Source organism: Rhipicephalus sanguineus, chromosome 5 (assembly GCF_013339695.2).
Source record: "Rhipicephalus sanguineus isolate Rsan-2018 chromosome 5, BIME_Rsan_1.4, whole genome shotgun sequence".
Taxonomy (NCBI): Eukaryota; Metazoa; Arthropoda; class Arachnida; order Ixodida; family Ixodidae; genus Rhipicephalus; species Rhipicephalus sanguineus.
Genome location: NC_051180.1, coordinates 72,934,468 through 72,959,714, shown reverse-complemented (window position 1 = coordinate 72,959,714; position 25,247 = coordinate 72,934,468). Strand labels below are relative to the sequence as shown.

The 25,247-nt window shown below is 44.6% G+C and overlaps 1 protein-coding gene across 14 annotated transcripts in view; it reads right to left on the bottom strand.

Annotated features, from left to right (window-relative positions):
* The window catches only part of LOC119393763 (SWI/SNF-related matrix-associated actin-dependent regulator of chromatin subfamily E member 1), a 28,978-nt gene extending 6,993 nt beyond the window's left edge, over window positions 1-21,985 (bottom strand). For 2 of the 14 annotated variants that reach the window (XM_037660898.2, XM_049416339.1), the window contains exons 1-9: window positions 21,753-21,985; window positions 21,328-21,374; window positions 20,701-20,793; window positions 15,713-15,799; window positions 11,600-11,731; window positions 9,304-9,379; window positions 8,283-8,341; window positions 7,983-8,046; window positions 1,658-1,717 (exon numbers count right to left, since the gene is read on the bottom strand). In XM_037660898.2, coding sequence (XP_037516826.1) covers window positions 1,658-1,717; window positions 7,983-8,046; window positions 8,283-8,341; window positions 9,304-9,379; window positions 11,600-11,731; window positions 15,713-15,799; window positions 20,701-20,793; window positions 21,328-21,374; window positions 21,753-21,813 — 679 coding nt within the window. In that variant the 5' untranslated portion in view covers window positions 21,814-21,985. The remainder of the gene's footprint in view (window positions 1-1,657; window positions 1,718-7,982; window positions 8,047-8,282; window positions 8,342-9,303; window positions 9,380-11,599; window positions 11,732-15,712; window positions 15,800-20,700; window positions 20,794-21,327; window positions 21,375-21,752) is intronic. The other 12 variants (XM_037660899.2, XM_037660900.2, XM_037660901.2 and 9 more) reach the window with 12 other exon arrangements.
* Between the last annotated feature and the right edge of the window lie 3,262 nt (window positions 21,986-25,247).

Below are 25,247 nucleotides of genomic sequence, written 5' to 3'. Positions count from 1 at the left end.
AGTCATTTTTCGAAGCCTGGCGTTACTCAGACAGAAAATTTTCTGTCCGTAAGCTCGTCTGTGAATGGTGTCCCTCTTTCTGTCATTACAGTGGAGGGGCACCATGACACAATACGATGTAGCACCACACAAATGGTGGTGTGCCAATAGATTGATCAATGTTCCCGCCTGCTTACATCCTCTGTGACCCTCCTATTGATTGATTGAGTGATTCATGGGGATCACTGCCCCAAAGTGCCACGGTTGCTGTGAGAGACAACATAGTGGAGGGCCCTGGATTAATTACGACCATCCAAGGTACAACATACCACTAAAGCTAAGTACAATAGTCTTTTCGCATCTAGTGCAACTCAGTTCTGTGTACACACTTCCGTGATATTTACCACAATAGAATTTTTGGCAAACTCCCGCTGTCCTTCCCCCTTTCAGACGCTACATACTACACTACTAGACCAAAACAATGAAAGAAGCAGGCATGACGCTGTCAATAATATGGTTGACATTAAAATTTCACACGAAATGGCACCCACAAACTGCTGCGGTTGCCTTTCTTTTGTCATGTATTTATATCGTATCCTAAAAATTCTGCATAGTCCCGTATCACACTTGCAATGTTACCCTCTAGGCTAAAGGCTTCTCAAGAGCTGCAACAGCTCGACGGAGTCAGTTTCCAATAAAGTGATCTCATTGGAGGTTTCATCATGCCATTACTATAGCAATATATGCCAATCAGAACAGTCCTTATGGAACAGAATGACAGCCAGGATCACAGACATATAGCTTTGTTGCTTTTTTTCTTCGTAGAGTTGGGGGTAACACTGTCCGATAAAACAAGCTGGCCTAACTTTTGCAATGAAGAGAGGGTGACGGGAATGAATATAAGGAAATCGTGAGTGGATAGGAAGGTTGCAGTGGAACACTTGCGACGAATAGTCTACTGACAGCATTGTAAACACAAGGTCGCCTAGCGCCCAACTACAATGGTGAACTGGTGGGATCTACTGGTAACACAAATGCATGTAGGATGCATGCCGTTCGGCGAGATCGATTTATTCGGAGGACGTGGCTTTTTAGTCCGCCAACATGCATCAACAAGTACACCCGCAAAGACCAGGTAAAAATTTATTGCCACGTAGCTGCTGCAGTTAACATTGAGTGGCATGCATTATGTCATTACGAATATGGCCATTGTCAACTGGATGAGGCCACACTAGTTTGCTGCATTGCGTTGCTCTTACGGTGGCTTCAATGCTACACACAAGTGCCGAGTGAGACACAAAGTTTCACAAGGCTTCCACAGCAACGAGACATACATAATGACATTCTATGTTTTTGCAGTGAAAGTCTTAAAACACGCTGTCATTCAACAAGAGCAGTTTACTCAGATTTGTTTTTTTTTAATCCAGTAGGAAATGTGAAAACCGATAGTTGTAAACCGGTTTCATTTGCACATGCCATCCATACCGAGGGACATTACAAAATGGCACATGAGAGCAAGACAACCATAGCTAATGATAGCAACAAGTAAATATGGCACTGAAGACACCCGCTGAACAAAGCCATCGCGGGAATGTGCATGTCACTGCCAGTGAAGCTTATGCAAGCATAGTTAGCTCACAAACCCCCCCAATGAGAAATACTTGGAAGGAAGACCTACCACTCAAACCCTTGACTTCCAATAGGTAAATGCTATTGCTCATCGAGCCAGAGCCTATCCCTACACAAACGAGACAAAAATGGTCGCAATTACATTTCAGTGAACTCGTGCTCCTGCAATTCACAGGCAAGGGAAGAAGAAAAAGCAAGTTCAGCATGTACAAAAGCCACATTCACACAGCTGTTTCGTGCTCAACTGGTCCAGAGTACGGTCAATATGAAAAGCCGAACTAACGCTTTGTCTTTTTCTCAGTCATTTTAATTAATTATAACCTGTCTTTTTCAAAGGCACTCGCAGGCAAATACCAGCAGTTAAAATGTTGTTGGCAGGCGAGATGCAATCTGTGGCCCACTCAGGCTTTCAAGATGTGGCTTTTAACGTGCTGAACCATTTCACTAAAGCAAGCATTTGCGTAAATGTCATAGAGGCCAATTAAAGGAAGTAAAGAACAAGAGGGGGATAAAGTCTCATTCCGATGTCAACATGTTGAGAAGTGGAGCCGTCTTCATTCTGACTTGCCTACGGCGAGACGAAGAGAAATTGTCCAGTCAAAACACGGCCGTTCAGACTGAGGCTTCACCCTCTTTTGTTCTCCTTTAATTTCTTTATTTCAACTCTCGGTACTTTTGAGCAACCTCCAGCCTACCTTTGACAGTAGCCAGTTAGTGATAGACGCATCCATCTGTTTTGTCTTATTGCATTTATTTGACCCCATTACTCTTGTTTCATTAAAGGAATGAAAAAGAGCTTTAGAAATGCAGCTGCTGTTAGTGCAAGCATAGAGCTTACCGATTCCAAATGTCGAAAAAGAAAATTTATTTTGACCATTGTGCCACGTGTGTACCGGATGTATCATTTTACATGAACACATGCGTTATAGTCATGTCTCTGCACAAGTGTTTTAACTTTAGTTCTACAGTGCTAAGAACAGATCAACATGGACGAATGGATAATGGCTCTGCACTCCCTCTACTTCCCTTTATAAGTAAACATGCTGGATTTACGAGGCGAAACTGACATGAAAGAGCCCATCAATCGTATCAGGCTTCAGATTTCACCGGCGCAATGATATTATTATATCAGTAGTAATAAAACGAGGCATGGATCATACTGGGCTGAAAAGTCACAAGTTGTTTGTAAGTAGTAGTGCCCCTAGCATTCAGAGTACTTGAAAGAAACAAAAAAAAAAAAAGAAAAAGTATGGCCACACTTAACAATAGGTCCTTTTAAAAAAGCACCACTAAATGCATGTTTTTTACAGCCCCTTAAATCAGACTGCTCCATATAAACACAACAATGCCTGCAGATACATCCAATGGGAAGCTACGTATTTTGCAATAAATGCCAGCCCCTGGCCTTATCAAAGGAAGTTGTATGAATGAAAGAATCTTGTTGCACTAAAAGTAAATTATCGGAAGTAGCTCGGCAAGTGCAGTAACTGTATTACATCTGCTGTTCGGTCTGAAAGAAGACCTGTCTATTAACAGTTTAAAAATAATAAAACTCTGCAGGCACCTTAATTATCATCTTTTTGTAGACTGAGCTTTTATCAACAGCCATAAATTAAACCGCATTTCTCTAGTAATAGGATACAAGAAAATAAACAGAAGGAATGTGTAAGAATGAAAAGAAAACAAAAGTAACGTTTTCCCAAGCAAAGTATATTTATAAAAGGTAATTGATGACCCAAACACAGATTTGCGCTCCTTTAGTTTCTGTAAGGCAGGCACGGCTAGCTTAGATTTGCTCCCTTCAACATGTAAGGTGGGAAACTAGGGCATGCAATCAACATCCAATAGTTAATACTGATTGGGTACATGGTACCAAAATTAGAAAGAGGGGAGAATGGACATAGTGCAAGGGTAGAGCTTTCAAACAGTGCTATGTGAGAAACAAAACAAAACAACCAGAAAAGTGGGAAAACCTTTAAACACCCGGTCAAATAAAAGACCTCTACGTTTCACATCAGCAGCAGCAACAACACCAAACTAAGAATGCCTTTCCAGTTGACAAGCGCTGGCCTCTAGATTTATTGAAAATTTCGCCGAAGGAAAGCAGCAGCAACGAATTCTTGGTGGTAAATACAAAGCCTCGCGGCTCTTGCCAATAGTGAACAGAAACAAGCGTGCAACGAGAAACCGCCTCTCGCCCACCGCACCCTCGGTATAGCCTACCTTTGACCCCTGATGAGACACAACTATAAGGGATGTGTTCAGCACACAACGAAAAACAAAATGGCACGAGGTGAACCCATGATGCAGCCGCTTTTGCATCATGCAGTGCAGGGGTGTTACGTGAAAAAATTTGAAAGGGCAAAATGTTACACAGACTCATACAATAAGACAGAACAAATTTTGTCTCTTCACATTACACAAAACACAAAATGTCTTCATAAACACCTGCAACGCCATGCTGTGCACTTTTTATGTTATCAAAATATTCCAACATCTTAGTCCTAAAAGACACTCCTCATTTTAACGAAATAGAATCCTGTATCAATGGCTCTCAATTAGAAGCAGTTCTAAAGGCAGTTCCATATGCTTAAAGGGGCCCTGCACCCTCAATTACGCACGTTGTTTTTATCGGCCGTTTGCTTTCTATGGGTCTTGATGACTGCTGTGGCACCAACGAAAGCGGCGAGAACGAAGCGTTTGATATTTTAATTTGCTTCCGAAATGGGTTTCCGCGCCGATTGCAGCGTCGTACAACAACAATTTCTGTTACAGGAAGTGAGGTAGCGTGCGTGACTTATGCTGTTTGTTTTGATTGGTGGGAAATAAATAATATATAGTACACGCTTGCGACACACTCAGTATGTGGAATTTACTCATTTTAATGTGTCTAATGCTCGTTACAGCTGCGAAAAGGACACCAAATTGTGCATCGATTTTAACTTATCAGAAACTGCGACACAGATGGCGCTGCAGAACGGCCTACTCAAGGCGCAGCCTTCATCAATACACAGTGCTTTGCATTTCTGCCTTACACAGATTTTCCATGTGCTCGAGGTGTCTAGGTGTGTTTGCGTACCTACCATCAACTGCTGGTGTCGTCTTGGGTATTTGTCACCTGCCAGCATTGTGTTGAGTAAACTTGATTGTGTGCACGTTCCTCATGGTTCGATATGAGAGCGCGGTAACCGGCTGCGCAAGCAGCAGCGAAACTGGGGGACTCTCGTTTCATACTTTTCCCACAGCCGATGATCAACGGAAAATGTCGCTGGAGGCGCTTGGCTGTGGAAGCAGTGGAAGTACCCTGGCACGCCGGGTATGCTCACTGCATTTCGACGAGCGCGCCTTCACACGTGTCGGCTCCGAGACTCCACGTGGTATGAAGCGACGGCGGCTGTCGGAGGAGCTCATCGTTTCTGAAACGTTCGAACGTCCTCCCGCCTACCGGCCTACCGTTCTTCCCTCTCATGTCAGCATACATTAATACAGTCATCTGCTAACTTGTGCGGCACAGAAGCCGTCAAAAGGAGCGGTGCCCGCTTGCACCTAGAAGGCCACCATGTGCTGCGGGGTTCTGGTATGGCAAAATGTAAGTCGCATTTTGATTAGAAGTAGACAAAACTCCAGTGACACGTCACTGGGCAAGTGAAATACGAAAGGGTATGCCAATTTCTGTCGTCTGCTTTTATTTTGAATTTGTAAGTTCAATAACTTCCGTTTCCGTGCGTCTATCTCCAAAATTCTTTTTGCATTCATCTCAGGACGATACAAGGAATGCGTTCCGATGTAAAAATCGGAGGGTAAAATATGGGTGCAGGGCCCCTTTAAACCTTTCTAGAAGCACTGCACTGGAACATCATTATTAAAAGACTATACAGTAGAACCCCGCTGACACCGTTTTGAAGGGACCGTAAGAAATAAACGTAAGAGCCGACAAACAGGAAAAACGAAAAAAATGCTTAGTGGTACGGAACTTTATTTCAGTGCTTATATGTTTGAAAAAAAAAAAAAAAAACGTACAACATTGCCTTGTGCGTTTACTCATGCCCGAGCAGCACAAAAAGTTTTTCGAGCACCTGCAGTGTCATATCCATTCAATAAATCTAGTGCCAGCATGGCCGACACCTGGCAAACGATCACTTTTGGTGATACCTTCGCGAGGTTCTCACTGGATGCGTCGGCGTCTCTGAGCGACAATGTGGCACTGTTGGTATAGTGTCGGACCACCGTGGCTCATCGTAGACAGTCGAACACCTTGCGAAAGTGAGAGTATGCCCGAAAGCGACTGTCAAAGAATATGATCCCTGCTTCACCAACTCCTAAACTTCGTCAATGGTGCACGCACTGGCGCAATCAGCTATGATCTAGCTGACGGATAGAACCACGGAGCTGAGAACGGTGTCATCGACGGTATGCAATTCTTTTGGCACCAACAGTTGTAGGCGTGAGGGGACTAAGCACACGTAACATGACCAGCGCGACGAGTCAGACGACGAACTGCACGAACTCCTTCAATGAATAACGAATAATAAGTTCATGCCAATGCGACGGCAGAAACAAACGCCAATCTCGAAGGCCTTACTTTCGCAAGCACTAAGAAGAAGTTTAAAACCAATTACGTCATAGACGCCATCTTTGCAATATGAATGTCGAAGGCTATGCTTTCGTTTGAGGTAACCGAAAGTACATTTTGCACGTCGCTTGTGCCACTAATGATGCTAATCTTGCGGTCAAGCCAGGCCAAACTGCGTGAAAAGTCAACATGGCCGCTCTCTTCCGTGGTCGCTCAGTCTGCTTGGAGGACACTTCACAGCGTATCATACGGGTACGGTCTCATGGTTGCGACGTAACAGTGGGGTTCCCAATAGATTGGATCCTATGGGAGCTATGCCGGGTCCGGCGGAAAACGACGTAACAGCTGGGAAAACGCAGCAGTGAGGAACGCAACAGCAGGGTTCTACTGTATAATACACATTAACTAATTTAAGCTGGAGCAGCATAAACATTGACAATCAGCTAAAGCATGGTCTCTAGTCAAAAGTTGCAAAGAGCACAGTGGGTTTCACAGAAATCTGTAGTTGAGCCACATGCTAGGGCCCGAATAGAATTTTTGCACTCAAACGCCAGACATTAGCAAATCGATAGTGCTCACAGCTTCCAGCTCAATACATGCTAAATTACTGTGTGCACTAAGCATGTCCAAATGCCGAAAGATGTGCAAGTGGCGGCAATAACTGCAGAGTGGCAGCATAGTGCTAAGAGCCTAAGACTATAAATGCACGTCACTTCAGCACAGTGCTAAGACTATATATGTACGAACTCTAAAGTGTGCATTTAGATTTTTAAAGGGCCAGTAAACAACCCTGAGGTCCAAAAATTGTAATGAAGAGAAATGTGCGCACTTTTGCTATGTGAACATGCTGCCACAAGAATTTTGCAAGTACATGCTTTAATAAGAAAGTTTCAGGGGTTAGAACATCCATTTCAGCTGGTTTCAAGTTTTCGCGCGGCCTCGCCACCCTTCTCCTCCACAGGGAGGGGAAGGCGTAGCCCATCGTCGTGACTCCGCCCACTTCGGCAACGTGACACGACGTCAGCAACTGACGTCATCGGTGAGCTCGATCAGTCGCAATACACTTCCGCTTGCTGCGGCTCCTGGTTGTTTATTGTTTACATTGTTCCATGTTCTCCGTAACTTGACGGGCAGTTTTTGGCTCTTCGGTATTTTTAAACCTTTCTGACAGTTCGCAATGCAGCAGGAATGCGTGCCTGCTTTCCAGGACGATGAAGGGGCACGAGAGAAAAGCATGAAGAACCCCAAGCAAGCGCGACCCGTCCGAGCTACCGCAGATTCCCCCTCTCTCCGCTCGATTTGCAGCCGACAAGTGACTAACGCTTCCTCCACGTGCTGCTCTTGTTGAAGGCGAAGTGCGTGCAGGTGCTATGCAGTGCGAGGAATATATGTGCCACAACCCGACAACTGCGTGGCCGAAACCGTAAATTCGCAGGGCCAAGAAACAAGCCGCAGTTTCGTAGTGGTGGGTGGGAACAGGAACTGACGTTAACTTGTTGAGACCTGGTTCAGACCAATCGACGAGTTCAGTGGTACGTCAAGTTGCTCGTGGGCAAGTTTGCGTCACTGCGCGTACAAGGGGGATTGGTCAGACGAAGGAAAGAGGCACGGGAATTGTTTGTTGAAATGGAGGGTCCACGCGGCGCTGTAATATTCGGAAAATGTGATCGCCACGGTCTACTGTACGAATTGGCGAGCTTGTTTCGGGGGTGTAAAAAAAAGTCGGAGCCTGTTTACTGGCCCTTTAAGAGAGAGAGATGCTGACATTCCATAAAAGCAAAATCTGCATCTGAAAGCTCACCATCTTCGTCTTCTGCCGGCTGTATGCTAACCTTGCCATCACTTTTTTGGGAACTCATGAGGGACTGCAAAGGCAAGCACAAGCATGTTATGTCGAACGAAGAAGAAGTCATCACTGGCAATACTGTGAAGAAAAAGAAAATGTCTGCCCAATTTCTGGCATGATGACCACTATTCATCAAAACATAAATTTATAACGTGTTACCATACTGGCATGAAAAAATCAGAAGCTCAAACTTTTCAGCCCTGACAAAGCTACGCTTACAGCAAGTGAAAAATGAAAAAGCGCCGCAGCACTGACCGAACTTACAACCGACGGACTCCTTTCAAGGGCCTCCCTTTCTTCGGCAGCTTGCTGGGCTGGAAGGAGAGGATACACCCATGAAATTTCTTTTGCTTGAAGCCGGCTAACAGGAAAACGTAAATTGCAGGCTCATGCGGCCTGAACAATACCACGTAAACTTCTCGTAGATCCATATTCCTCACTGTAAAAGATGCTAAGCAATTTTTCACATGAGTTATTCATTACAAACAGCTACATCAAATCATGATGAGGTAAATAAATTACACCAATTGAACTCTGCTTCCAACTAAACGGCCCCTGACAGCAAAATTTTTGTTGGTGACTTTTTTACTGTAATTTGTAGCTTTGTGTCTGGTAATCCCTAAGTTAAATCGTAAATGCTCTAGCGTACCGTATAACTAATTCTAGCGTAGTTAATTGTGACCATTTTAGCGTCACTTCAGAACACCCGCCTAAAAACCACAAGAAACTAGCGCCCCATGCGGGGGAGCGTCAGAGACGACGTGCACTCAAGCTGTGGTGACGTTGAAAGCGCGGTTTTCAAATCGGGGCCCCACGCGGTAGAGATTGAAAGTATGTGGGTGCCTCGGTATGGGTTAAACCTGTTAAGCGCATGTCCCCTCGCGAAAACTACCAGCAGCCCGATAACAAAGCGAGAGGGGTGCGGAACAATAGGCCTCGCAGGGTGCCAGTCGTCGTATTGTGCACGTGCACCCACAATACTTGCTTTACTCGTGGAACGTCACATGGGGCCTCTATCTACGTCATACCAGGATGTCGCGAGGTGCAGCCAACTCAAATGAGCACTCACGCTTACTTTTAAAACCAAATTAAGATATCTTAAAGGCAACGTTCGTCACTAATAATCAGTCAGATGTATCCCCGTATACAGGAAAGTCAAACAACAAAAACATCTCGAGGTTTCAATTTTGGTGTCAGAGGTCTTTTAAGGAGGAATGTTACAGAACACAAGACTGTTGTACATACTACATTACCACTAATTTTGCCAGATACTCACCCCTCACCTTGGCTGCCACCCATGCCTGGTATGCAGGGGAGCTGTGATAAGACTTGAGTGCCTCATTGTACTCCATCTGCAAGTGCAAACGAGGAAATTGACACGGCTCACCTCAAGAAAGAGGGTTTGTATGCAGGGCTGTGCAATGAAGCTAAAGTAGCCATGCTTCAAGCAGGTTCGATATTTGGCATTATGGGAAAGGCAAGAAAAAGTCAGTGTGGGAGTACACCGAGCCAATTCAAGTGCAGGAGGGGGCAGATCAATGATGTGCAACTGCAGAGGGCCTTTAGGGCACCCGCTGGCACTTTAGCATCCAGGGATAAAAAGAGAGGATAAAAAGTGAACAGGACACAACTGTTATCACTTAAGATTGGCCTACTTGCAGCACCAGTCCTTACCCTACCAATTTTAGCACAAAAGCAAAGAAGTCGGATTACTTTTGTTCCTCGGAAATTAAATTTTCACAGAGATCTCGGTACTCAATTTCTTACTTTACAGTGAAGTTTGTGCTGGTTATGGTAGCCTCTGGTTATGGTCACGACACGCGCATGGTTGATAAGATAGAAATAACTCATTTTACCTGCACTTCAACTGCTTAGTTCGGTACACATCTCTACATTAAAAACACTTCAACAAGGATTTCAGCAGTCACTATTGCAAGAGTGATCTGCAACAAGTCGAGAATGGAGCAATGCCTCTCTATGGAACAAAAAAAATAAAAATTCCAGGATTCCAAACACTGAAACTGCAACAATCTGATTATGTGACAAGCTGTAGGTGAGGGACTCCAGATAAACTTTGACTACCCGGTATTCTAAAATGTGCACATAAATCAAACTACACTGATCTTTTTGCATTTGCCGCCACGACATCAAGCTTAACAGCACAACACCGTAGCCACACAGCTAAGACAGTGAGTGACAATTAGAAGGAACACTCGCGCATGCGCCAGCATGTAGAAACAACCATTTCTCCGTGTCTATCCCTCTATATGTCCTCAGGCACTGCAGTTATACAAACAACTCACACCCAAGCCATGTTGGTTTGTGCTCCACTCGATACCCATGTTCGTGCACGGATTCGCTCTGTTTTTTAGTGGTACATCTCCTATACTACAGAGGGTGCCTTGTTGTTTAGAGGGAAGGCAAAGTAACCCCAGGGCAAGTTAAGATTAACCCCCTCCTAATACTCTCTGAAGTTCGTCCCTTCCTTGTCAAATGCATGCATGTTTCTGTCATTACCTGTAGTGTCTTCACACCTGTTCACCTTGGCTACACTTATTGTCGTAAACAACTCAAACTTTTCCATTGTTAATTAACCACAGGTTAGCCACTCCCTATGTAATTAACTAAAAAACTATTGTCCATTTCCATAAATGTGGAGTAACGGGAAGCAGATGCAGCAAGCTTTCACGAAATTGAGTGGCCCACTCACATTCTTGACTTGTTACCGACTGCAGAGGTAAATCTTTACACTCATATAAAAATGGCGTTTCCCACATTGAAAGCATGACACCAATAATGTGACAGTCTCGTCATCACACAGGGGTTAGTCAAAAGATGGAAGGTTAATGTATCATGAAGCACAATTATGGATATGAAGAATAAGGGGAAACAAGGGGCTCGATTTTACTGTTAGTGACAACTGTATGAAGCCAGAACACTATGAAGCTGGGTAAAGCACAGGGAAAATTAACTGTATGTTTCAGCTTTAACACACACACAAAAAAAAGAGCAAATGAAAAGACAACATGACCAAGGTGGAAGCCAAGCCCATGTACTCTGCATCACCAGTGGGAAGCTCGTCCGTAATGGCCATCTTCCAGTCAACGCTCTTGGATGTCCGTGCATATGTACAACATAAGTATCGAGAGGGTAAGCCAGTGCATTCCGTGGCCATTGTGGCAGATGTTGAACATCCTTTCAACCACAGGCATCGATTAAAACAAACAGTTAATTTCTCCTGTGCTTTTCCTGGCCTCACGTTTGTAACAATCATGGAGTGCAGCACACGGTGACAATGACCATAACCAAAGATGAGCACATTGTATAGCATGGGGAGCCCAGCCAGGTTGCAGTGAACTTGTACTCCCACTAAAAGGATAAAAAAGGGAGGTGCAGCCAAGCAAGCAAATAAGCACGTGTTGTGAGACGCAGATGGAGGGAGTTGATGGGTAGGGTAGGGGAATCAGTGCAGTCAGCTGACAACACAAAAGCAGGGTGGAAAGGTAGAGAGAGGGAGGGACAGGAGAGGGCAGCCACGAAAGGTGGCAGCGATGATATTCACAGATGCCCACCTTCTCAGTTTCGTAATCATCGACGTATTCCTGCTTTGCCTCGTCTGGCAGTTCTCTCCACATCTGACCGATTATTTTGCCGATTTCCCACAACTTCAGGTCAGGGTTTGTAGCCTTCACCTGATCCCACACCTTAAAAAGATCACAGGTCAATGAAGCTCGTGCCTTCCCCCTTTTGGATTGTTGCACCGACAAGAGAGGTGCTTGGAAAGCGCAAAGGCAACCTCTGGGCCTCTGGGAAGCAGGAGTGACACGAGACGTGATCTCATTTGCAGTGAGGTGACAGATACACAATATTTTTCGCAGGTTGTACGAGGCTAGACGAACCCATACCACTTCACTCAAATTATCATGACATCTTTGTTTTTTTGTTTGTCTTTTTTTTTCCCACAATATAGAGTTAGGCAAACAGGAAGGCCTTTTACCTGCATTGGCACAATGCAAGCATGTCAAATTCATAAAACAGCCCAACTTGAGGACAAAGGTTGTGTGTGAGCACTAGTGGTTTTTTTAATGTTAGCAAGGATTTGTTGCCACACATTACCTTTACTTAATCTAGTTGTTCACTTAATTCTGACATAGCTTTGCAATGTTCAAAATGATTTTTGATAAACTTAGAGCACTGATATATTTGCATGAATACAACCTCCTCCCTCCTTTTTTTTTATTGGAACAAGTAGCCTGATAACACACCTTGAGTTCTATTTGTAACCATGGTCGAGAAATTAGGCTACAGCTGATCTAAATTTTTTCGTTTGAATTGCCGCGAGCTCAGCCATTGGGCATTTACTAAGCTTCGCAGGAAAGCCTCAATATAGTAGAAGGCACGTGTCTGCAATGAGAACAGCATTATATCCATGCAAATACAGTTATCATGACACGTGAACTTCACTAAAGGTTATACATTTACAGAAAAGTGGTCCCGAAACGCCATGTGACATTCTGTATTCATGAACAGAATGCGTTAACTTGTGGAGATATGAACCTACAGAGTAAAGCACTGCACGGGCCGTCCGAAGCGTTTTCTTGCGGGCCCGGGCCGGGCCCGGGCTTGAGGTTGCGGGCCGGGCCGGACTCGGACCCGCTCATTAAAAGGCGTAAGTCGGGCCTTTGAGCACACGAGAACGTTATGCATTGCATGGTCTAAGGTATACTGTGCCAAGCTGAAGTGACATGTGCAAAGAGCTGGCTCTTAGTAAAGCTTAGCAATAAAAATAGAAAAACAGTTGAAGTGCTATTTTTTTTCACCAGTATAGATATAGATTGGCACTGTATATTTTCACTAACGTTTCGTCTGCTGGACCAGACTGCCAAGTACAGTCTGGTCTGTACTTGGAGAAAGTAACAAGTACAGTCAACCACAAAAGTTTACGGACCACGCGAGCACGTGGCCAAGAGCCTCTTCGCGACATTTCCGCTACATCAGCGGCGATCGACAGCAGCGCAGCGCCCGAGATGCATCCCTCCCTTAATCGATGGCCTGTCTGTTTTCTGACTGGACAGAAATATTTTTCGCCTTTCACTTTTTCACGACACGCGCACTTTGGCAGCTGCGGTCTATCCGCATAACTGTTATCAGTCGCAATCTTTTTCACAAAGTGACACCAGGTGATAGCTACTCAATGGCACGCCGTGATAGCTTTGATCCTGCCATCAAAGTAGAAGTGTGACGGTCATACTGCAGACAAGCGCTTTGCGTGAAAACTGCGAACTAACAATGCGCTGCGCGGCAGTAGAAGATTGAAAGGCCAGTGAATAACAATAAGACCCATTTCCAGCCCAGCGCTGCGATCGACGGTAGATGGCGCACCACAGGTGGTGCGGACAGGCAGTTTGGCACGCGCTCACGTGTACGTATATATGTATATATATATATATATAAACAGCAGTAACAATGGGCGAGATCACGGTTGTTCCCACGGGAGGAATAAAGATTTCGGTATTTTATTCGAGGTTGCACATACGGTACATTTCATTTATATTCCTTGGTATTACGTGCCAAAACCACGATATGATTACGAGGCACGCCATAGTGGCACCGGATCAATTTCGACCACCTCGAGTTCTCTAACGTGCACCTAAAGATAAATATATACACGGGTGTTCTTGCATTTCGCCCCATCAAATTGTGGCCACCATGGCTGCGGGAATCGCACCCGCGTCCTAGGACTTAACAGCGAAACAGCTTAGCCGCTGAGCTACCACAGCAGGCAAAGCAACATTTCGATGCATGTACACACCGGATTTTCCGTCCGATCGCCCGCTACAAAGCGCACGGCATCATTAATAATCATCATCAACAACTAATATCCTCAAGCGGGCGCGAGTCGAGCCTGGTCATGAACAAGCACGCCCTGGATTAGTTTAGTAATGAACGCCCGGGCCCGGGCTTGGAACGGGCTCGGGCTGGGTACGGTCAAGTACGACCGGGCCCGGGCCCAGGCCGGGCCCGCGCTTGGAACCACGGGCCCAGGCTGGGCTCGGGCTTCATAAAGAGGGCCCGGGCCGTAAAATCCGGCCCATGCAGTGCTCTACTACAGAGTCACAGTGTAAATTTTTGTGCCAGTATTTACAACACTTGCACACTTCTAATCAGAATTCAAAGATAATGCTGGGAAAATGAACAAACACATTAAATTATACAAAGAGCAGTCATTCATACATAGTTACTTGGACTAACACCATATTTAATGTTTTGAGGTTACTTGTTCCACAGAGGCAAAGGGTCGTGGCAGTAACTCAACTAAGCGCGTCGTACCACAGGTAATGCCACTCAAAGATTTACGCCCATCTTCCCAGAAGCCTTTGCAGCTACCTCTCACCACGGTCTTCTTTTTTCTGTTGTTTGTTTTGTGCACATGGAGATAGGCCTTACATGATCGGTGTGTGTATGCACCACACAAATCATCTCAAAAAGTTTTAATTATGACTTTTTATCACAAGGAAGCTTTGACAGGAATGAAGCTATTGCACATTAATAATTTGCCAAACTGCAAAAGGTAAAAGGCCAGATTTTGTGCCCTAGTTTGGTCTATGTCTTTCGCAAGACATGGTGAGAGCTCAGCTCGCGATCAGAAGTCTGCAACTCGAGGAACATGCATGCAAATGCAAATAAGAAAGGCGCCAAACACTAAATGCAAGGCCTCAAAGGCATCAACTTGACCTCATGACTGTGCAAATTTTCCTACAACTATTTGTTTGTTTAACAGCTCCATATTTTCACTGTAGTTTTCTAACACGCCACAATCGCAACATTATGTTAGCACTTTCAAGGCATCAAGTGTTGCCTGGACACTCTTCAACTTTGATCATTAGAAGGTCGGCATTTTCTTATTCTAAAAGTGGGTAACTGCTTAAAAATTATAAGATAAAGAACAGCCTAGCCTACATAACGTCTCCTTCCATTACACCCAAAGAGCCACCAAAGTAACAAGAAAATGCTTCTAAAAAGCAAAAGTAATGAGTTACCGTGGCCAAGTAGATTATTAAAAGGGAGAGTGGCCTCCCTTCTGATCAAAAGTCGACAGTAATAAACAAAACCCTGTGCCTAAGACCCAAACATCATAGTAGGGCAACGACAACTCATTTAATAAGACCTATTTCTTCATGTTAAGGAGCCACACATTTCCTGACAAACATTTCCTTACGCTCGAACTTCTGAACAAAACATGAACTGGACCTATCACTCAACCTACCACTGACTGCCTGTGAATTTCTATTTTGTGCATGGCAGACAAGCTTTTAAGTCAAGTCACTACTGATTTTATGTAATTATTGCAACACGTGTTAGCATAACACAGACAAGTGTGTGAAAGAAAACAGCTTTAGGACCAAATAAGCCAACTTTTTTTTTTTGTAGTCTGACAACTCTCTCGTAAGAATTCTCAAGCCTACCAATAGAACACTGCATCACACTAACGATCTACGTTTCATACGAATGGCACATGTACTGAGCTAAATGACCACTAGCAATCCTCAGAAAAGGAAAAATCAGTCAGGATGCAGAAGGAAAACAAGATAAGGCTGAGTTGCAAACTGCTGGTCTTAAGGCAGAGGTGCCGTGTTGAAGTTAAGAAGCAAAAATGATAAACCTGGGGGGGCTGTAATCCTTACCATTTTTCTTACCTTTCTACTGTACCTCATGTAAGGCATCAAGGGTTTGTCAGGTGGCTTTGGTGGTTTGGGCACACGACTTTCGGCCTGTGCGAAGGAAGGAAGCAACATCGCAATCAAAATGGGCATGAAGTGCCAACAGATCAAGGCTAACCTTTCCCGGTATGAACTGGTGCCAAATAATGAGCAAACATTATCTGACAAGGGATTTTTAGCATTCGGAAGTGATCCCGCGTGTCATTTTTTTCTTTGTCGTACACCAACATTCCAGCCAGTAACACACAGATTAAGAACTAAGAACTTTGTTAAATTGAAAATTGTAACTATGGTAACCACTTATTAGAATGGCAGCTTCCTAATTTACTTAATGATGAGCAGGTTTTATATGACACTAAAATCTTCATATTAAAAAAAAAAGTCAAAGTTGTATTTCTTAGATGCGTATAGCTGTTCTTTAGTGTTTTATTTCTTTCTGGTTGCTTGATTTACAATTCTATACGTTACAAAAATTTTTAAAAACCTTGTCACAACCAAAAAATGCCGGCTGTAACACACTGTTAAAAAATTTAACTTTTTATTTTTGTGCACTTGTATATATATATATTTGTATGCTATTTTTGTGTGTTTTGTATGCAGTTGTATGCTGTACACAGGATGCCAGGAGCCTAGTGTGTAGTCTAGCCTTTAGCTCTAGTGCCATGACAAATATGCCTTGTCATGTATAGTCAAAATTCTCAATACACCCTGCCTGCTGTTCGCTACACTAACAATTAAAGGGGCTCTGCAACATTACTCCAAGTAATCATCAAATGGCTTCATTAAAGAAGTTTATTGGCTCATAAATCGACTGCCGCAAACATTTTTAGAATCCGCCAAGTATGAGCGGAGTTACAGGGATTTGTCATACTCTTTAAGCACTTTCTCTCTCCTTTCATACCAGAAACCACGCTGAAAGCTATGTGTGTGTGCATGTGTGTGTGTGTGTGTGGGAGGGGGGGGGAATGACAAAGAGACAAGATGCAGCGTCCGTTCGCCATGACCAGCACTTTCTTTTCTTCTTAACTTCGAAAGCACAGCTTACTTTCAGTGTGACCGAGAGCATGCGGGCACGTCGTGGCATCCCGCGGCTGCAGCGGCAACTATGCAGCTCACGATGCTCAGATCAGCCAAAGGCCTTAAAGAATGCTTGATGCAAAAATAATACATAATAAACAACTAGAAATCTTAATTTTCAGGTAAGACCTATAGAGCTTATGCAAAATTGCTGCCATCTGTCGTTTTGAGGTTTGATGAAGCTATCGATTTGGCGGCATGTTGGAGGCTTTAGTCCGAATCGTATTGCTGTCACTGCTATAACTTCTTGATTGTATCTGCTTTCATAGTGGGCAATCGGGGCATAAAAACGTCAGACGAGTGTGTAAGGGCCTGTACACGTTACCGGCGTTTCCTAATTATTACAGTGACGATTATTACGTGTAAAGAGCTGCTTCACAATGAGAAGAAGGTACAAGTTTGTCACCGAGTCACATGTAAGCTTGTCGCTACGGAGAATGAAGCTTAGCGCTAGGTTATAAATTTTGTGTTTTCAGTGTAGCGAATAAAGTGTTGTTAGCTAGCTGAATATCAGGCTTGTAGTGTAGGATGGGTGGGAGGAGGCTCTAGTGCACGACACAGCTGAGCACAGCGATGACGGTAAGAAAGTGTGGTTGACACATTTCAAAGCGTATTTCATAATGGCCAGCCACGTTGACCAGATGTACTGTGCATTTAATTTTAAATAAAACATTGTCCTCTTTCTTATTTTTGAAGCTAAAAATATTTCAATGCTGTAGTCACTGACGTATGTTATGTATAGAATTACTGCACAATTAGCATGTAATACATTTCAACTTCTCATGCACATGAAAAGTGAACATGAAAAGTGTTAGTTGCTCCAAGAAGTACGTGCTGGTCAACTGGTATTTTATACAATATACTTCCAACATGCGCCCGTAAATAACACAATACGCCAAGAATATTTGCATTAACGTCGTCGCTTTCGGGGCCTACTGGCACCTTATAATTTCAACCCGTTTTCCGTAATGCTGTTTTGCGTCGCCGACTGAACGACTGCGAAACCACCTCAGCGTGTAAGCAACGGTAGCGTACCCACGGTCGAGTGTAACAGATTTGCCGGAACAGCATTTTTTTTTTCAATTTCATACGAAAAGTGCCGCACACAAGCAGCTGTTAACATTTCATAGCACACAGGCGTGGATACAGGATTCTTCTTAAGGGGGATCAGCTTCTGGGAGAGCCTGATATGTGCTCTTCTTGGGATATAAACTTAAAAAAAAAAGTAGGGGGGGGGGGTTAGGCCATCCGTGCAGCCCCTCTGAATATGGCAGTGATAGTACATGAAAAATATGCATAGTGAAGCAATATGCGCGCAAGGCATCCCACCAAACGCTACTTTGTTAAACTCCACAATCGAAAACAAACTGCAAACAAGACGCTCCAGCGCAATTGGTCCGTTCGCTGGTCCGTTCGCTCGAGCTACCTGTCTAATATGTAATTGTTATCACAATGTAATGGTGTCAAGAGCAGCGCAGGCATGTGTGAGTAGCCGCGATGCAACTTTGAAGCTCATACACGAAGCCGGTTTGTCTGTGTCTGCAAGCACACGGCGCGAAAACTGTCTCGTTCCGGCATGACACGAAAGAGTGTTCTCTGATGAGTGCCGATGCTGTCACATACTGCATCTATTAAAAACGGCGAACGCAAATATGGTGTTAGTCGTAAGCAGTAGCCGGAGCAACGGAACGATCTGCCACTTCTCGTCAGCCGCGAGGAAACCTAAAACCTTGGAGGATAAGTTTTCTGTAAACCTTTCTTCAGCACCCCAGTTTCCTAAATCTGAGCAACACGGCACACGAAACTATGTCGCCATTTCCATTCCTATCAGCCACCACATGCCAATACACACGCTCCGTGCCTTCAGCCTCCGTGCCTCCGTGCCTTCAGCCTTCAACATGGCGGAAATGCGCACGGCGGCCGCTAGATGGCAGCAGATTCTGCATAGGGTCTACAAGTCCCAAGTTTACCACCCGTAACAAATTTTGTGGACATCTGGTTAAACTTGAGTTCTCCCTGAAGTGTTGCTTCCTTGTTAATGGTATCAATAAATTAGGCATAACAATATCAATGAGTGCTGCCCATTTTCTGTGAGCATAAGATATATCATACTATTAACATTATCAATATATGAATATGGTTTGTGCTTTCATTTCACTCAACTTTGATGCAAAAGCCAGCACACATAATATACTCAATGCCTACCAGCAGCCTCTAAAAAACAAGATTTTGTTCACTCATTGCTGGTAGGCATTGAGTGAACAAAATCTTGTTCTTTAGAGGCTGCTTTTGCATGAACACATCAAAAGTGCACGACAATTGCCTCTGTGTTCTGTATTTGTTGCAATGGAAGTTACCAGGAAAATTCCGAACTTTGTTTGGGCTGCCAAACAACAAATCCATCTAATTTATCCCCAAGTTTGCTCATTCAAAAATAAAATCCATTTTTATACCTCCTCCCCCTTAACTTAAAAAGAAAAAAACTCATGAAGCCAATACTTTCGTGTTTTTATTCATGTTTCAATATGTGAATCGACTTCACAGTGTTCACAAATTATATTAAACCTTTGGTTGTGGCTGAGAGAACACAGGATGCAGACATTAAAAATAAGGAGCCTATTAAAGCACACGAGCAAAAGTTATTGGGCATGCAAGTGCTTCCCATTTTTCATTCAATGGATTCATGCGCCATACGCTGAAGTCAGAAACAAGGAGGGCATGATCTTGCGAGACCTGTGTAAAGAGCTGCAAATGTCTATCAAGGGGAGTGTAGGCCTAGCAGCACATTAGTGGTTGCAGGTCAAGCGGAGTTCCTTCTTTTGAATAGCTGCTCCAGGCTGAAGCCATTCCAAGCACGCACAGCATTCCTTTGCCACCGCAGAGAAAAGATGCGAAGGAATATCGCATCTCAGTTTTTTTTTTTTGCATTGCCAGTACAAGCTCAGAAGCCATGTGAGCGAATGAAGATGCAGAATGTGTTAGCATTCATTGGTGAGGGATAACAAATGAGGAACGATGAAGTGTTCTCATGACATGTTAAGCTAATACGAGTGCATGGTGCATGATTTTGCTTGAAGATACATGCATTGCGGGCTACGCATATTGGATGAATAAACTAACTGACGGGCCATGGTCAGTGAAGTCCTGAGGAGGAGTGCCTAGTATGTAGGCAAATTGTTTCTCTTTCCAAGCGCCTTTCCCTCGAGAGCTTCCCGATTTCTGTTCTAAAATCCAGACCGTCTTTGTGCCGTGCAGGCAGGTCATAATTTGCAGACATGATCACTGCCATCCGACCTATGCACCACACTTCTTTGTTTACAATGCTAAAAACCTAGCGAGGGACTTTTCTCACAAAAAATATTAAAGTAACTTAGTGCAGTTATGACCTCTACAGCACTGATGCTACATGTGTCAGTTAAACAGGTGAATCTAGTAACGGTGACACACAGTTGCTTTCAATTATGATCTGGCTTTACCCGGATCGAATTTATTTATCGTGACTGTCTCCTTTATGGAAGCAGCAGAAGGGCAGAATCATTGCAGAGAGATTTGATTACAACCGTGTTTAACTGCGATCAGCAGTTCACTGTGCGGCACCGGCATAGCTTGTGCACACCAGTGTTTTCTCCACGATAACAAAGACAGATATTCACCTAGATCGTTTCATGGCAGACGTGGGTTCTGAAGCTAAAATAGCGATGTGGTGGAGTACACCGCAGTGGATGCGACTTGGATGCTTTTACATTTTGTGAATACTGTACGTCAGCATGTACCGTTTGTGTAGTAACACCAAGGCCAAATAGGGGTGCGACAGATTTTTACAGGAGGGGCAAATCCACAAGTGTGCTCACGTATGACACACGAACAACACTTACGCCTCCAACGCCACGTGATCCCAACTTGAGTGGATTGAATGATGGGTGCCCATGTGGGGATGGCACGAAAGGGCTGCTGTTGGCGGAAGAAGGCTGCAGATAGCAAGATGCTCAGTCATTAGTAAAACCAGTGTGTGCGGTTAGCAGGAGAACATCATGAAACAGAGGATATTAGTATCTGCAGGCTAATTTTTAGTTTCAAGATGACCAGCGGACAGGATTAATAGGTATGTTTGCGCACAATATGTTCGAAACTGCAGTGGATAAAAAGAATGTGTGTGCCAGCTGCATGAAAAAAAAGCGAAAAACATATGAGGATGGTTGAAAATTGCATCATGGTCCCATATGACATAACTAGTATAATTATACGACCTGATAGCTTCTTTTCCTTTCATTTCAAGCACACACACGCAAAGAAAAAGCAGGAAAATGCGCACAATGAGACAGCTTTGTTGAAAGCACAACAGAGCAAATATTATTACGTGCAGTTTTACAGCAAAGGAGATAACAATATTGTTTTCTTTCGCTTAATTGCGCAGCTTCAAAACCAAATAACAACAGCAAAAATGGAACACTCCCTCTCCGAGAGAATAAGCTTACAATATTACGAGAGACAACAGCACATACCATCGGCGAGCTTGAATTCGAAGTTGTGCCTTGCGCCCGTGGCCTTTCTGTAGATTACAAGGAAAAAAAGCAAAAAAAAGGTATGAGACATCGCGAATTCGCCTTCGCCACATCACTTGACATTCGCGAAGCACGACGCTGCCGCTACTCAAATATGTATCGATTTTCCTCCGCGCTCATTGTTCATTCCTCCCTTCATTTCCTGCGGGAAACAAGAGAAGCATCCTGCGGCGATCACAAGTATCCCGTGGGGACGGTGTGGCAATTAACCATAATATCCGTACTCGCGGAATCTACTTAAGCAAAGCCCTGCCTAGGCATCGTTAACCGAAAGCTAGAATCACAGAGAGCAGCGAGACAAACCGCTGTGCCGGCTACTGCCTCGCAGAGCGCAAGAAAAATGGAAGACATGTTGCATCGCTTACGAGGGGCAGGCGGGGTCGCCGCGGCGATCTGCGCTTGTCGGTAGTTGGGCGGAAGGGCCATAGCTGCGAGTTATAACGCTGGTAAAAGGTAAAAGTTCCCGTACATATTGGCAAAAGCTAGCAGACGACTTAAGACGGCGCGGTTAGGCTCGCGCACGGCTAACCGATAGGCTCATGGCGGAAAGCTTCGGGCGCCGAGCAAACAAAAACTAAAACAAAATTGGCGTCAGCGACGGTGGCGCGCACAACGGCAGCTCGACGCAGCACGCAAGCGGCCCACCGCCACGCGGAGCGAACCGCACCGCAAGCTGTCGACGCCGTCAGACCACAATAGACAATAGCGAGTAATAGAAAATGTCAGCGCGGTGGAAGGCAGTACCACGGAAGTATGCACAGATAGCACAGAAAGAAATGAATGAACTCTGTCGTGCCGCGCGGAGGCACGCAAGAATATGGCCCATTCTAACCACCCTAGCAGGGTCGTAGCCAGGCTTTTTTTTTTCTTTTTTTGAAGTGCGTGGCACTTTAGGGGCCTGGCTTGTCGTTCATCCACTGTCGCACTGTTACAAGGCCAACAGTGCTCAGAACCAGTGCGAAATAAAAAACGAGGTCTGAAATAACATAAACTACAAAAATAGCCAAGAATTAATCGCAATAATTTACGTAAAATCGCGATCAACTCTTCTGAAACATCCGGCTGATACCCGCGCCGCGCAAGAGAGGGCGCCACCGCCTTGGCAGGCGCGCGATTGCCGAGGAAATCGCTGGGTTACCCGTGCTACGCACTTCCTCGGGTTTCACGGTAAGAAACATTAACGCAGGATATTTTTAGGGGGGGTTCAATTTCCCTTAACGTATGCATCATATGTTCGTGCATGTTTTCATTTTCAGGGGGAGCGGGGGGGGGGGGGGTGTGCAGGATCGCCCCTGCCAGCATTTATGAGAAGGAGAAAGTGGAGTGGGGTGAAGTTAGCGTATTCAGGGTTGCAGCCTTGGCGACGCCCCTGTTTATATATTAGTGCGGATATAGCGCCTATAAAGACATCTAGCTGCTACCTAACACAGATGTCCACGGTTTCGAGGTATCTCCAGCTCCAGAAGTTACGACATGTGGAGATAAAGAAGATGAACGTAATGAAGAACAGCATGCAAGCATGGACCAAGGTAGTGCAAGGTGCATGTTAAACGGCCCACCTCACCCACATGCCCCACTCACAATTATATCCAATCTCTTCCGAACTGCCACGTATCTGCAGCAAATTTGAGAAAACCTCGAAGGAGTACGACCCAAGAGAACTAATTCACCGACCCAGATGCAATGAACACCATGCATTGGCCTTCAGCTCTGTATTAGGAGAAAAGGCTTCAACATCACAGCCGTGGGGAACAAATATGGCATACTAAAGCCCACGTACCTCGTTTCATATCAGAGCATTACATCAATCATCATGCTGCTACTCATGCAATGAGGTTTACTCCACTTTCTGAAAAGGGTGTCCAAATCTGACGTGCCTTGCTCCATTTGCTGGTGCAATCTCTGATGAATTAGATTAGTGTAAAGAAGTATCTGGCAAATGTTTCCTACATTTTCCTGACAATGCAGCGAAAATGAGAACTTTGGAGGACTGCCTATAATCACAGTGAACTCTGGAAGACTGCCTGATCACAGTTCAAATTTTAAGATACTCAATCTTAGCTTCTCACAACAATGTGTTAATTTAAAAATTGGCAACTGTGCAAGCTATAAAAGAGAGAGAGGGAACAGAGCGCAGACTACAAACTCTACTGTCCTCTTTTTTACTTTTTTTTTCTCTTGTAGTTGAGCAGCACATTGCTAGTTCAGTATGAACCAACCAGCCCACAAAATATTTCACTGCTAAGCTAAAACTTTTGAAGCACTCTGGATCTTCACAAAGAGCACTTTCCCAATCTCTGCACTTTTTGTGTGTCATCCCGACTTTGATTTTAAAACTTTTTACGACTTCTGATAATAGCTATACATACTCCTTTTCTTAAATTGCAGTAATTTTTCACCATCATAGGTCGTTTCGTTCTCTTCAAAGAACTGTTTAAACATGGCAGACTTTGCACGGCATTGAACTTACCACCCTTACACCAAACAGATAAATTGACATAGCACATTTTAGGCTAACACATTTAGCAGACATTTCAGGACTTTGAGCAAACATACAAGTAGAAATGTAAACAGCCCTGCTTTTACATTTCTTCAGCAAATTTTTATCTGTGCTTTCCCTCACCTTTGAGCTGTATTTTTTAGAATAACACCTATTGTTTTTATAATCACCTGGAGCTTAACTCATTGGAACTATAAAAATTTACATTAGAGGCATCAGAAGTAGAAAAAGCATATTGATGCTGCTGAAAGTGCATATACACAACAGAAAAAAAAAAGGAAGAGTTAGAACAGATACCCTAACAAGTAATCACTTCCACGGACTTCATGCAATTTGGTAGAATGCTGTCAACTCAAAACTGTGCTTTATACAGCTGTTTCTGCAGTGACTAGTCACAATGTACCATGCTCTCTTTCTAAAATCCGTGCACTCTATAGGTACTTGCAAAGTATTTCCATTTTAAAATGCTAAGCATTTCTTAGTGAACCCAAGGCACTTTGAGCGTTTCTATCCATCCATCCACCCTCTAGCCGCCTACGTCTGGGTGCTCTCGTGATCGCCTCCTTAACTTGGTGTAGACCAAAACTGGCATGGGAGGGTAAGAGGATTTGACGAATATGACCGTCTGGTCATGTTATGAACAACGTGCAAATCCTGTCACGTACGTCATCAAACCCTTTCCTCCAGACACATGTGGCACATACCCATTTACCACGGGCTGTGGCGTACGGGTATGCGCCACAGGAGCCGACAGTGGTAATTTAAATGCGAGAGTGTTAAAGGGGTCATGAAGCACCCCTTGGGTTGATTGAAAAAACACATCCTGCGGAAAGCTGACATGGCTATGAACTGCTCTGCCAAATATTACAGTCGTGCGCGCCGCGTAATGGCCACAAGCGGAGCGCGAAGTTGCCGTTTCCCCAGGCACCCTCTTTTCAAACAGAGGCCGGTTCTCACTCTCGTCGGTGGGCGGGGCGTCTGTCCGCTGTACGTCGCAAGAGACATAGCATGCTTATTGGCCGATAGCCGACGTAAATCGAGAGCGGCGTTCGGATCAGATGCGCTTCTTGCCGCGGGGTGCCGCCACTTGCCGGCGCCGCGCTCCTCAGTACACGGTAGCCGCACTCGCGCAAGCAAATCACAGCGGGAGAGCGATCGCGTTTCATGACGCGCGCTGGCGTAACTTCTTTCCCCCATGCCATCCCTCCCTGTCTAGCTTCCAGTGCGCTCGCCGGCACGAGAAAAGAGAGAAAGCGCTGGGAGCGTGCGTCAAACCCCCGTAACTCCGCTGATTCTTGACGGATTCGAGAAATTTTTGCGGCAATCGATTCGGGAGGCAGTACACTCCGATACTGAGGCC